Source organism: Podarcis vaucheri, assembly GCF_965113315.1.
Source record: "Podarcis vaucheri genome assembly, chromosome: 13".
Classification (NCBI taxonomy): domain Eukaryota; kingdom Metazoa; phylum Chordata; class Lepidosauria; order Squamata; family Lacertidae; genus Podarcis; species Podarcis vaucheri.
In genome coordinates, this window is record NC_138751.1 from 36,927,394 (window position 1) to 36,942,454 (window position 15,061).

Sequence of the window (15,061 nt, forward strand, 5' to 3'; positions counted from 1 at the left end):
TCAGAAGACTGGTGGATAGCAGAGGGACGCTGCAAGCATTCTGCTACCCATGCTCGGAGGATAACGTCTCTGACACAGCGGCCTGCAAGCAGGGCTTGAAATTTGCTCCAGACTTTAAGGAAGAATCAAGTGTTCACGTTTACCAGGAACAGTTCCCCTGTAAATAGATCTCTATTTGTTATACTTCGTGAGGGTGAGGCATTGGCATCGTTCTTCGGAGTTTAGTTCCTCGCCAGTGGCATCTAGAAATTCAGTCTCCCAGTGGATGAGTCAATGCATACCATCCTATACTGGGAAAGCAAGGCACCATGCACTGGTTTTTTACATACGTTTTGACATTATATACCATGACCTGTGCTACCCAAGGCTATGTCATGCTCTGGCTGAGCACTACATCTATCTATCTATCATCTATCTATCTATCATCTATCTATCTATCTATCTATCTATCTATATCTATCTATCTATATCTATCTATCTATCTATCTATCTATATCTATCTATCATCTATCTATCTATCTATATCTAATCTATCTATCTATCATCTATGTATCTATAGTTTTTCAAAATATTCATTTAAACAACCTTAAATCCATGACTTCCCTTCTTCTCTTTCCGCGGTTCATTTTGCATACCACACATCCCTGTATATTTTACATGAACTAAACCATTCAGTAATCCATTGTTACATCCATTAAAACTTGCTTTCACTGTAGAATTTATCTTACTGCTACCAACATTTTTAAATGAACACAATTTTCACCCATATATACAGTAAAGATTTTCCAGTTTTCTTTAAACATACATTCTTCTTGTTCTCTTATTCTTATATGTTAAATCTTGCATGTATTCCATCAGTTTTTAAGTTGCCATTTTTCTTTGGTTGGGACCTCGCTCATTTTCCATTTTGGGGGTAACAAAACATGGGCCACGGTTGTAGCATACACAAATATAGTGGCACCTCGGGTTAAGAACTTAATTCGTTCTGAAGGTCCGTTCTTAAGCTGAAACTGTTCTTAACCTGAAGACCACTTTAGCTAATGGGGCCTCCCGCTGCCGCTGCACAATTTCCATTCTCATCCTGAAATAAGTTTTTAACCTGAGGTACTATTTCTGGGTTAGCGGAGTCTGTAACCTGAAGCATCTGTAACCTGAAGCATCTGTAACCCAAGGTACCACTGTAGTCTTTTTTGACACCTGGGAATTTCCCTCTGAATTATTCCCAACAAAAAAAGACTCTGGTTTGTTTGGGAAAGGTACGTTTAAATGTTGTTTTTTCAATTCATTATATATCATTTCCCAATACTCTTACCCTTTTACAAGTCCACCACATATGATAAAATGTACCCTCAACCTCTCCAGCACTTATCTGATTCAGACTTATATATTTTAACAAGTCTGCTAGGAGCGGGAAAATGTTGTTTCTTTTGCTTGCTTGAATGCCTAAGAAGCATTTTACCCTTTTACAAGTTCACCACTGAGCACTACAACTAAACCTGGGCTTGCATCTGCAAAAAAACCCATAGGCAGGAAACCACGAAGAAATCTTTGTCTGCAGCAAGCAGAACCATGAGACTGGGCCCAGACGACATGCTAAGCCAAACCATGGCTTAGTTGGCACAGCAGGACTGAGGACGGCCACAATTTTTTATTTGGCTAAGCTACGGTTTGGCTTGGCATTACGTGAAAACTGCATCACTGGGAGAGTGAGGATATTTCACCCCTCCCATTGCAAGAATCTGACAATGTTTCAGAAAGGAGGGGGCGGATTTTGCTCATCGCTTCTTCCGCTCCAGCCTGTAGGAGTCTGAGTGTTTTCTGTATATAGATAAGGTGACTGCTCAAGCAACTGTAACACTCATGCAGTCCAGCGTCTCCGATTAGTCTTTAGTTACAGTGGTACCTTGGGTTGCATACGCTACAGGTTACACACTCTGCTAACCCAGAAATAGTGCTTCGGGTTAAGAACTTTGCTTCAGGATAAGAACAGAAATCGGGCTCCGGCAGCACGGCGGCAGCAGGAGGCCCCATTAGCTAAAGTGGTACCTCAGGTTAAGAACACTTTCAGGTTAAGTACGGACCTCCGGAACGAATTAAGTACTTAACCTGAGGTACCACTGTAGTTTATTTTAGTTCTGCAGTAGCTGTAAAGAATAAAATAAGTTATACTTCAGAGCCGTCGTTCATGTGGTCCATACTCTGCTGTGCTCCGCTTACTTTTGGAACTGAGTTTGGTGCTCAGTCCACAGCACTGAGTTTGGTGCTCAGTCCACAGCACTTAGACCTGCTCCCTGCTGTGGAAGGTCTCTGGGAGTGCCTTTCCAGCTCGCCTGGCCCAGACGGGGCAGAAGAGGTTGAGCCCAGTCGGTGGCATCGGCTCAAAGGCGAAGCTGACAGAGAGTAGACGGTGAAATCCCAAAGGAAGCCTCAACAGTATTTACGTGCACATGTGACTACAGCAGCAAGGATTCTACACGCACAGAAATGTAACGAAGAGAGAACACCCTCCAAGGAAGAACGTTTGATGAAAATCTTGGAATGGGCAGAGATGGCAAAACTGACGGCACTGATGAAAGATACAAATTTTTGTTGTTGTTGTTTAGTCATTTAGTCGTGTCTGACTCTTTGTGACCCCATGGACCAGAGCACGCCAGGCCCTCCTGTTTTCCACTGCTTCCTGCAGTTTAGTCAAACTCATGCTGGTAGCTTTGAGAACACTGTTCAACCATCTCGTCCTCTGTCATCTCCTTCTCCTTGTGCCCTCCATCTTTCCCAACATCAGGGTTTTTTCCAGGGAGTCTTCTCTTCTCATGAGGTGGCCAAAGTATTGGAGCCTCAGCTTCAGGATCTGTCCTTCCAGGGAGCACTCGGGGCTGATTTCCTTTAGAAAGGAGAGGTTTGATCTTCTTGCAGTCCATGGGACTCTCAAGAGTCTCCTCCAGCACCAGAATTCAAAAGCATAAATTCTTTGGCGATCAGCCTTCTTTATGGTCCAGCTCTCACTTCCATACATCACTACTGTGAAAACCATAGCTTTAACTATGTCAGCAAGGTGATGTCTCTGCTTTTTAACATGCTGTCTAAATTTAGAATCTTTTAAAGAAGACTGGAAACCGTTCCTAGTCTATATAAAAAGTTATTTTCCACACATGAGGACCACAGCGGTGTCTGAAGTGTAAGAAAACAGCGGAACATATTGAGAAATATGTCACAGAGGATGGAATCAGATAAAGAGGAAACCTAAAATGCAATTGTATGTGATTTGGGTTATAAGCATTGATGCTGGCTGAGCGGGAAATCAATAAGACAGAGTAGCAAATGTAACTTTCTGTACGGAAAAAGAATACAATATTATTATATGTATTAAAGAAGACCTGCTTCACTGTAGGGAAATGATGTTTCCTTGTGCAGCTTTAGTTTAGCCAAAATAACAACCATCAGCTGCTAAGGCTGCTTTTAAAAGGCTGCAAAACACAGCATAGATTCTATGGAATAAAGAAGGGGTGGGGAACTGGATGCAGCTGGGGGGGGTGGATTCTTATCTCCACCCCCCTTCTCCCCTTGCAGGGCCAGCCACCTGTCAATCACCTGATGTCACCATGACATTGGGTGACCCATTTTCCTTTGGCTGCGCAGTCTGAAATCAAAACAGCTGTAGGCAAAGACACAGCACTTTGCAAGCCCCCCACTTGCACAGCGCAGGGCCCTGCAGGCACTGAGGATCAGCGGATTGTCGGGACTCGCAAAGGGCTGTGCCTCACTCAGCTGCACCAAGGAGTTCCTATTGGAAATAATCGGGAGCTCCTTTCAAGCTCCCAATTGCAGCTACTTTCTTATATGTCTCCCCGCCTCACGTATGATATCAGGTGAGGGGCAGATGGGGCTGATTTTGGAAAAATAACCTCATGGGCCAAACAGGGATGCATACCAGGTTTAACTGGTCCTGTAATAAATAAAAATAAAAATAAAAATAATTTATATGCCGCCCATCTGGTTGGGTTTCCCCAGCCAGTCTGGGCGGCTCCCAACAGAAAATTAAAAACACGATAAAACATCAAACATTAAAAACTTCCCTAAACTTCCTCTGGTCGGAGGCTCCCAATCCAAGTGAAATGGTTGGTGGTGGGAGGTGCTGCAAAGTGGGGAGTGTAATAATAATAATAATAATAATAATAATAATAATTATACCCCGCCCATCTGGGCAGCTCCCAACAGAATATTAAAAGCACAATAAAACATCAAACTTTAAAAACTTCCCTAAACAGGGCTGCCTTCAGATGTCTTCTAAAAGTCACAGATAGTTGTTTATTTCCTTGACATCTGAAGGGCGGGAATGAGAATAAGGATGCTGGAGGTAAGGATAAGAGTATCAGTTTACTTCTGCTCCATGTCACTTTCACTTCTCCTAATCCATAGTTCCACTCTACCCCATTCCTATATTAAACTACATTTTTTAAAAAAATCTGCACAAAATTCTGCATTTAAATATGCAATACTAAACATCTTTCCCCTTGCAATAGACACATTTCCTCTCAAAAGACACATCCCTATATGTATTTTCACTCGACATGCACAATTCCATATGGTTTTCTAAAGGTATTTTGGTTTCTGCCAGGTTCCAACCACAACATTAGTCCAAGAGGTACAGAGCAGGTTGATTCCCATCAAAACTCGCAAAGATCAGGAGTCTTTTGAGGCACATTTCCAGTTCAATGCTGGAGGCTACAGAAGCAGCACCTCTGCTTACTGTGAAGCTTGTTTGACTTCCTTTTACCCTGCCCACCTTAAACTTAAGTGTTCTGCAGCTGGTTGCAATTTGATGCAGAATGCAGCCCTGACTTTGGCTGTAAAACAATACCTGCTTAATTGGGTGTTAACTCCCGTTGGTCCAGCGCAATGGACCTTACTTCTCAGCAGTGTCTGTATATATGAATGATTCAGAGTGTCGGTGCTGACCTTTAAAGCCCTGAACGCCCTCGGCCCAGTATACCTGAAAGAGCGTCTTCACCTCCACACTGAGGTCCAGCTCCAAGGGCCTTCTGGCAGTTCCCTCCCTGCAAGAAGTGAGGTTACAGGGAACTAGGCAGAGGGCCTTCCTGGTAACAGTGCCCACCCTGTGGAACGCCCTCCCATCCGATGTCAAAGAAATAAACAACTATCTGATTTTTAGAAGACATCTGATGGCAGCCCTGTTTAGGGAAGTTCTTAATGTTTGATGTTTTATCATGTTTTTAATGTTTTGTTGGGAGCCACCCAGAGTGACTGCAGCATTCTGGATTAGTTGTAGTAATAGTAATAGTAATAGTAATAATAATAATAATAATAATAATAATAATAATAATAATAATAATAATTTATTATTTATACCCCACCCATCTGGCTGAGTTTCCCCAGCCACTCTAGGCGGCTTCCAACAGAACACTAAAATATAATAAACTATTAAACATTAAAAGCTTCCCTAAACAGGGCTGCCTTCAGATGTCTTCTAAAAGTTTGGTAGTTATTTTTCTCTTTGACATCTGGTGGGAGGGCGTTCCACAGGACGGGTGCCACTACCGAGAAGGCCCTCCGCCTGGTTCCCTGTAACTTGGCTTCTTGCAGTGAGGGAACTGCCAGAAGGCCCTCGGCACTGGACCTTAGTGTCCGGGCAGAATGTTGGAGGTGGAGACACTCCTTCTGGTATACTGGACCAAACTTATTTTGTAGTTTCTGGGTCACTTTCAAAGGTAGCCCTACGCAGAGCGCATTGCAGTAGTCCAAGCGGGAGATAACTAGAGCATGCACCACTCTGGCGAGACAGTGAAGTGGGGAATCTTCTGTAACTGCAGAAGGGAATTCCACAATTCGTTCAGTACCTTGCACGGGGAGTGACTGTGCTTCATGAAGGCACCCTCTGACTCACGGAAGATGGTAAGAATGACACTGAGGAGAGGAGGGAGAAACTTGTTCACCTCCGGTCCCCCTGCCTCAGGCGTTCCTGCTATACACCGTAGCAGGATGCCTGGAGAGCAGGTCTCAGGTAACCAATCTTATGTGGGAAGCAGAGATGGGGTGGTCTTAAGAAGCAGAAAACCTTTCCCCATCCTTTTCTTGCACCCCAAAGGACTAATGGCTGTGCCAGGGTCCCCTCCAAGGTGTGAAGTCCTGGTTGGTTTAGGCCAGAGATGAATGCCTGAGGTAGAAAAGCGCTACCTCCTGAGCAGAAATTTGCTCGTGTCGACTTAGGCCTCACCCAGAGCCAAAAAAAAAGGGCTGTGTGACACACCTACACAGCTTCCCATGCTCGGAGCCTGAGACAGCTATGTGTAATTGATTTGACACCTGCTCATTAAATTCTTACGCCACTATACCCAAAGCACCCAAGCATTAAGTCACTTCTGAACTCCGCCGCATGAGACAAAGAGAGGGGACGCGTGACAGAGCAGAATGGAAAAGTCACTTGGCAAAGGAGGGATGGAACAGAGGGACACGGACATTGGCTGAGGCAGCAGATTTCTCTCTCTTTCCTTCCCAAAGAGTTGTGAGAGATGAGGAGTTACAGCCCTCAGCCTGGGAGGGACAAATCGGTATTTCTGTTTTTACCCATTAAATCTGTTTGTGCCATTTGTGAATTAATCTGTGATTTAAAAAAAAACAAAAAATCTCCATGTAAGTACTCATTTAAATTTCTACTTCCTTTAATATTCAAAAATGCATATTTTTTTATCTCCAATAAAGCATTTAAATACGTACAGTCGTACCTTGGAAGTCAAACAGAATCCGTTCCGGAAGTCCGTTTGACTTCCAAAACGTTTGGAAACCAAAGTCCAGCTTCTGATTGGCTGCAGTAAGCTCCTGCAGCCAATCGGAAACCGCGGAAGCCCCGTCGGACCTTCGGCTTCCAAAAATAGTTTGCAAACCAGAACAGTCACTTCCGGGTTTCGATCATTCGGGAGCCGAAACATTCAAGAACTAATCAGTTCAAAAACCAAGGTATGGCTGTATTTTGATATGTTTATGTCGCAACATTATAACTTCTGGTTTAAAGGTGGCGAATGAGTTGTTTTAATAAATGCACAAACATTATGAGAAGCATGAAATCTGTTGAGTAGATGCAATCTGCACACTTGTCCAAGAGATAGAAATCAAACCAAGAAATACAGTTATGAGGAAAGCATTTCCCCGACTGCACACTTTCTAATTTTGCGCCCCCACAGCAGCCATTTTGTGACTTGTGCCCTCAGAACTCTCAATATTCAAAATGTGCCCCCTGGTCCGAAAAGGCTGGCGACCCATGTGGCCATCAAATAAATAAATATAGATAGGGATTAGGAACATCTAAGAAGATATACCAGGAGGTGGTATGTCCAATTGTGTAAGAACGCTGCCAGAAGTAATGGTTGCCAGATCATAATTCAAAGAAAAGTGAGGAACAGGGAGAGAGTATACAGGGAAGAGCCATGTACTCAACTGTGGCTGGAATGGGGATGGTTTCTATTGGGTTCCTTAGATTCACTATTTTATTTTATTTTATTTTATTTTGTTTTATTTTATTTTATTTTATTTTAAGTTGGAATCTGCACACCATCTCAGGCGAGCTGAAAATCTGAGATGCAAACACAACAATGCATTGGTTATGAAGAAATCTTCTCCTGAGTCCATTGTGAGATTGACAGCAGGAGCCTCTGAGCAAGGCCATCTGTCATAACTCAGGACACACGAGAAATGCTTTATGCACCAAGAGTCATGGAAGATGGAGAAATCCTCTCCTTGGACAATCTCAGGAAGCAGCCAGAGTGTCAAATACTTTGGCATGTACTTCCAGGAGGAGAAATCCAAAGGATCTGCGATGAGTCCACCCCCTGCTCCTGAGATTTGCTTGCCTACAGGCTGTAACACTAATAGCTCTTCTCCAAAAAACCTCCCTTTGGACACCCGGCCTTCCATGACTGTGAGGGGAGAGACTCCATCAGGCAAGGCCTCTATCCACCTGCCTCACCCCACCCTCCAACCCTAGGAGTCCTCATAAGGGAACTGTTCCTGTAGGAAGAACTGTGAGGGGAGAGACTTCGTCAGGCAAGGCCTCCTTCCATCTGCCTTGCCCCACCCTCTAGTCTCTGCTTCTCAATTTGTATTGTATTATTTTATGTACTATTGGGATGCGGGTGGCGCTGTGGGTTAAACCACAGAACCTAGGACTTGCCGATCAGAAGGTCAGCGGTTCGAATCCCCGCAACGGGGTGAGCTTCCGTTGTTCGGTCCCTGCTCCTGCCAACCTAGCTGTTCGAAAGCATGTCAAAGTGCAAGTAGATAAATACGTACCGGTGGGAAGGTAAACAGCATTTCCGTGCGCTGCTCTGGTTCGCCAGAAGCGGCTTAGCCATGCTGGCTACATGACCCAGAAGCTGTATGCCGGCTCCCTCGGCCAGTAAAGTGAGATGAGCGCCGCAACCCCAGAGTCGGCCACGACTGGACCTAATGGTCAGGGGTCCCTTTACCTATTTTATGTACTGTGGCTTGCTGTTGTTTTATTGATTATAGTTTAGAAATTATTTATTGCAACTGTTTAACTTTTATATGTTATTGTTCTTTAATATGATTCTAATGATTGTTGGGGACGCGGGTGGCGCTGTGGGTAAAAGCCTCAGCGCCTAGGGCTTGCCGATCGAAAGGTCGGCGGTTCGAATCCCCGCGGCGGGGTGCGCTCCCGTTGTTCGGTCCCAGCGCCTGCCAACCTAGCAGTTCGAAAGCACCCTCGGGTGCAAGTAGATAAATAGGGACCGCTTACTAGCGGGAAGGTAAACGGCGTTTCCGTGTGCGGCTCTGGCTCGCCAGAGCAGCAATGTCACGCTGGCCACGTGACCCGGAAGTGTCTCCGGACAGCGCTGGCCCCCGGCCTCTTGTGTGAGATGGGCGCACAACCCTAGAGTCTGTCAAGACTGGCCCGTACGGGCAGGGGTACCTTTACCTTTACCTTTAATGATTGTTGACTGTTACTTTTTTGATGTAGGTTGCCTATTTTAAAGTTTTATTGCCACATTTTTGTATTGCATTAGATTGTTATAAGATGTAAATTTTTTGTTTCTTCAGCTTGTAAACCACCTTGAGGACTGTAAGATAGAAAGATGGTACTGTGGTACCTTGGATTAAGTACTTACTTCGTTCCGGAGGTCCGTACTTAACCTGAAACTGTTCTTAACCTGAGGCACCACTTTAGCTAATGGGGCCTCCTGCTGCTGCCGCGCCGCAGGAGCACGATTTCTGTTCTCATCCTGAAACAAAGTTCTTAACCTGAGGTAATATTTCTGGGTTAGCAGAGTCTGTAACCTGAAGCGTCTGTAACCTGAAGCATATGTAACCCGAGGTACCACTGTATACAAATTTAAAAATGATGATAATGATGATTAAGCGTCAAGTTCCAGGGAGACAAAGAGGCACTGCAGCCTGCCTCGCGTACGCACTGTGGCCCCTTCGGTTGAAGACGGAGTTCCTCCAGGGAGGTGAAACCTGGGATTTTTGCACCCCTGACCAAAGAACAAGACTATATCAGCTGTCATTAGGCTTCGGACTGGTGCTGGGGCAAGACTTCAGTTTGCTGAGCGAGCACTGCTTGCAAATGCAAAATCTTGTCTCTGGCTCCAAAGTGCGCTGACCAAGGTGCTGAATTTCATTCCACTCTGCTGCCTGCCTGTCCGAACCTATTACCCATCCTCGGCTGAGACTGATGGTTGTTCCCCAGATGACCCCCCCTCGCGACAGCTCGTTTTAGTTACAGCATATAGAAAGTTTGGCCAACTTTCCCAATACAGTTACAGATAGGTAGCCGTGTTGGTCTGCCATAGTCAAAATAAAAAAATTCCTTCCAGTGGCACCTTAAAGACCAACTAAGTTAGTTCTTGGTATGAGCTTTCGTGTGCATGCACACTTCTTCAGATACACAGATGTATCTGCATTCAGATGTGTATCTGAAGAAGTGTGCATGCACACGAAAGCTCATACCAAGAACTAACTTAGTTGGTCTTTAAGGTGCCACTGGAAGGAATTTTTTTTTATTTTCCCAATACAGTATTACATAAAACAAAAGGAAGAAATCACTGGCAACAGCTTCAAACAGAAAGATGGGCAGCTTGCTGAGGTTAGAGTAAGGACATTAAGAAGAGCCTGATCTGGTCCAGGATCCTGTTTTCACTTTGGCCAACCGGATGCCTGTGGGAAACCATCAAGCAGGATGCGAGCAGAAGAACGCCACTCTTCCCTCCTGCGGTTTCCAGCAGCTGGTATTTGGAAACATGGTTGCCTCCAACTGTGGCAGCACAGCATAGCCATTGTGGCTAGTAAAAAGGTAAAAGGTAAAGGACCCCTTGATGGTTAAGTCCAGTCAAAGGTGACTATGGGGTCGCAGCGCTCATAGTAATAATAATAATAATTTATTATCTATACCCGGCCCATCTGGCCGAGTTTCCCCAACCACTCTGGACGGCTCCCAATCGAGTGTTAAAAACGACACAGCATTAAATAATAAAAACTTCCCTAAACAGGGCTGCCTTCAGATGTCTTTTAAAGATAGTTGTTGTTGTTTAGTCGTGTCTGACTCTTCGAGACCCCATGGACCAGAGCACGCCAGGCACTCTAAGATAGCTGCTTATTTCCTTGACATCTGGTGCGAGGGTGTTCCACAGGGCAGGTGCCACTACCGGGAAGGCCCTCTGTCAGGTTCCCTGTAACCTCACTTCTCGCAATGAGGGAACCACCAGAAGGCCCTCGGCGCTGGACCTCAGGGTACAGGCTGAACGATGGGGGTGGAGACGCTCCTTCAGGTATACTGGGCTAAGGCCATTTAGGGCTTTAAATGTCAGCACCAACACTTTGAATTGTGCTCGGAAACGTACTGCGAGCCAATGCATATCTCTCAGGACCGGTGTTATGCGGTCCCGCCGGCCACTCCCAGTCGCCAGTCTAGCTGCCGCATTTTGGATTAATTGCAGTTTCCAGGTCACCTTCAAAGGTAGCCCCATGTAGAGCGCATTGCAGTAGTCCATCTTGCTTTCAGGCCAAGGGATCTGGCATCTGTCCACAGACAGCTTTCCAGGTCATGTGGCCAGCATGACTAAACCACTTCTGCACAACGGGACACTCTGACAGAAGCCAGAGCACAAGGAAACACTGTTTACCTGCCGCAGCGGTACCTATATATCTACTCGCACTGTTGTGCTTTCAAACTGCTAGGTTGGCAGGAGCTGGGACAGCGCAGCGGGATCTCACCCGATTGTGGGGATTCGAACCGCTAACCTTCTGATCGGCAAGCCCAAGAGGCTCAGTGGTTTAGACCACAGCACCACCCACTAGTAGCCATCGATAGCCCTCTATTCCATGATTTTGTCTAATTCTCTTTCAAAGCCATCCATCCAAGTTGGTGGCCGTCACTGCTTCCTACATGCTGCATGGAGAAGTACTTTCTTTTTAACAGCATCACAGCATTCAAAACAGACACACGGGAGGGGGGATATTCATGCTATAAGGCTGCAGATATTGCTGGAGGGCCATAAAGGGTCTTTTGTGGTTCTCTTGTAGGCGCCGGCTATGAACACGAGAGCATCTGAGCAACACTTGCAAATGCCAAGAAAGTCTCCATGCTCAGCACTTACAGAGTCTTATCAGGCAATTTTCAATGACCTAAATAATTATCACGCGGCTACCGAAAACAGGGGGGCTTTTAAAAGCACTTTGAGCTTTCAAATGTTTAATCGGTACTGACTCAACGTTTTGTTGATTAACTGGTGGTGCTGGCCAAATTTAAATTGGTGGCCCTGCAAGTTAAGAGCATGCTTTTTTTTGTGTTTTTTTTTAATTCTCGGTGTGCTCCTCCTGCAACAGGGAATGCAGAAGAAAATACTCCTGACGGCCTTTCCTTTTCGGAAAAAGAGCTTTGGGACGTTATCATAGACTTCCCCCCAAGCAGCTCTGAAAGGCACCAATATGGATGTTCTGATAATATCCAAAAAAAGAAAACAGATAAATAATTGATGAATTCTTTAATCAGCCGACAGCGTAATCATTATGATTTTAGGACGGGGGATCTTTCTGAAAGGAAGAGAGAAGCAAGAAAGGAGTGGAGAAAGAAATGAAAGAATAGAGTGGAAAGCCTGCCTGTTTCAGTCAAGAGATGATGATCACATTTTATCTTTGTTCCAGGCAGAGGTGGGGTGGAGGGGGGGTGGCAATTAGCAAGACCTTATTTAGCACAGGGGAGACAAGTAACTAACACCCTCAAGGTCCCAGGCCTCAGAGAGGTTAGGCTGGCCTCAACTAGAGCCAGGGCCTTCTCGGCTGCGGCTCCAACCTGGTGGAATGCTCTGTCACAAGAGACTAGGGCCCTGCGGGACCTGACATCTTTCCGCAGGGCCTGCAAGACAGAGTTGTTCCACCAGGCCTTTGGTCAGGGCGCAGCCTGACTCCCTCCTCTGGCAACCTGCACAGAATTTTGTTTAATCGGTTGCCATCAATTTGATTTTAACTAATTTTTATAATGAAATATTTTTAGAATGTGTTATTATTTGATTGTTTATTTGATTGTTGTTAGCCGCCCTGAGCCCGGCTCAGCTGGGGAGGGCGGGATATAAATAAAAATTATTATTATTATTATTATTATTATTATTATTATTATTATTAAATGATGGCTCCTCCTACCTGTCGAGGTGGGTGTGGCTCCTGGTAGCTGGGCAGGATCTTGAGCACGACGCTTCCGCTGGCGTTTTTCAGCACCTCTTGCAATGCCCGTGGGTCACTGCCCACCTCCTGCCCGTTCACCTCCTTGATGATGTCACCCACATGCAGCAGCCCCTGCTGGTCAATCATGCCACCGTGCAGGATGCGGGCAATGACAAGCTCGCCGCGCTCCACCCGGAACGTCACACCCTGAGGGAGAAGAAACCAGAAAGAGTGCAGGGTCAGTGCAAAGCAGTTATGGGTAATGGGGACAGGGCCAGCCCAACCGTGAGGCAGGCTGAAGCAGCTGTTCCACCGGGGGCACCCAATTGCTATGCACCATATTTTTCGCTCTAGAAGACGCACCTTTCCCCTCCTAAAAAGTAAGGGGAAGTGTGTGTGCATCTTATGGGGTGACTGCAGGCTGCACAGCTATCACTGAAGCCAGAGCAGCAAGAGGGATTGCTGCAAAGCCTCTTCAACAACATTTGATTCAGAATATTTTTTTTTCTTGTTTTCCTCCTCTAAAAACTAGGTGCGTCTTATGGACGGGTGCGTCTTATAGAGCGAAAATTGCGGTACATGGCAGGTTGGTTGGTTAGTTGATTAGTTGGTGGGTCACAGGGCCGGATTTAGGTTTGACAAGGCCCTAAGCTACTGAAGGTAATGGGGCCCTTTATATGTCCAGCTGTCCTTTGTCAACAACAAATTGTCACTGTTTTTTTGTGTTGAATATATGCTATATGGTAATTTACGGACCTAATAGGTATCTAAAGCCATTTGCACATAACAAATAGGAGCCTACACAACACAAAACAGTTGCTGTATGTAGGTTTTATTTCATTTATTTTTAAATCTTATATTTTGGAAATGTACATCCAGGGTTTTTTCCTTTAATTTTTTTTGGGGGCCCCAAGAGAGTGGGGCCCTAAGCTATAGCTTGTTTAGCTTATACATAAATCCAGCACTGGTTAGTTAGTTGGTTGGTTGGTTAGTTAATTAGTTAGTTAGTTAGCTGGTTGGTTGGTTGGTTGGTCGGTTGGTTGGTCGGTCGGTCGGTCGGTTGGCTGGCTGGCTGGTTAATTGGTTGGTTAGTTAGTTAGTTAGTTGTTGATTAGTTAGTTGGTTAGTTGGTTTGTTACAGGTCTGCTCAGTACACTGGCCTTTAAACTAAAATATGGCAAGGCCATGACAGTGGAAAAAGACTTTACTCACCAGGTGCTCCCCAGCAGTCTTACGAATCCCCACCATGCGCACGGCATCCGGTGGCACCGGCTGGTTGTTGAACATGGGGTCCAGGACTGGACTGGGTGGTGGCGTCTCGTAGCTCTTGGAGGCAACGGAATCGTGGGTTTCCAAGAGGGACTGAGAAAGGGGCGCGGCAGGGGTGGGAAAAAGGAGACAACAGAAAGACTCGCTCAGCTGAGACCAGAGACAGATTAAGTAAAACATAACGGAGGGGAACAGGCCTCATTACGGGGGGTCATGAGGATCAAGTCTTTTGCAGTAGGTCCTGGATCTCCAGGCCTTTGTCTCCAAGCAGCACACTCATGATACCCCCAGAAAGCACAGTGATGGCTTGCCTAGAGGCATCCCTTCATATAGGAAGCCTAAGAAACTGCCCTATGCAGAGTCAAACACTTGGTCCATCTGGCTACACTGACTGGAAGCAGCTTTCCAGGGATTCAGACCTTCCCACTGGGAGATGCCCATGAATGAACCCAGGACCTTCTGCGTGCACATAAACAGGTACTCGACCACTGAGCTACAACCGTTCTGCAGCTAATATGCAAATTTGTGCAAATTTGTGCCATGGGCCTGTGTCCAGAGACCTTAAAGTCCCTAGTCACAACACTGGAAGCAGGGGCAAATCTTCCAAGCCGTACCCAGAATGTCAAAAATCAAGGGGTGTCTTATACACAGATACATCCCCTCCATTTTCTTAAATCTGAGTCCTCCAAAATAGGGGGGGTGTCTTATACATGGTGGCGTCTTATAGATGGAAAAATACGGTATGTTCTTGATCAGAAGAGGATCTATTCCACGGTGATTTCCGAAATCACTAGATTCAGCCCAGCAAGAACATACACAAACGCACAGCGTCCTGGGGAACTATTAGGCCATATATAAATGGTTAGATATATAGTACAACAGGTGTAGAGGTGCCTATCAAGCTGGGACTAGGGAGTGGACCAGGCTTCAAATCCCCACTTAGCCATGACAGTCACTGGGTAATTGTGGGTCATTCATTCTCTCTGAGCCCACAGGATTATTGCAGAGATAATACCATGTGTGTCACCTTGAACTCTTTAGATCACAACATCTGAATGACATTGGGAGGGGGGCAGAATCTAAAGAGCAGAATTCCAAGTGTATT

General features: G+C 45.6%; 1 protein-coding gene across 4 annotated transcripts in view; it reads right to left on the bottom strand.

Annotated features, from left to right (window-relative positions):
* MPP2 (MAGUK p55 scaffold protein 2) overlaps positions 1-15,061 on the bottom strand; it is an 83,076-nt gene that overhangs the window by 21,228 nt on the left and 46,787 nt on the right. For all 4 annotated transcript variants that reach the window (XR_014212741.1, XM_082194401.1, XM_082194403.1 and 1 more), the window contains exons 5-6: positions 13,900-14,049; positions 12,667-12,894 (exon numbers count right to left, since the gene is read on the bottom strand). Coding sequence is in view for 3 of the 4 variants with exons in the window: in XM_082194401.1 (XP_082050527.1) it covers positions 12,667-12,894; positions 13,900-14,049 (378 nt within the window). In the remaining variant the exon portion in view is untranslated. The remainder of the gene's footprint in view (positions 1-12,666; positions 12,895-13,899; positions 14,050-15,061) is intronic.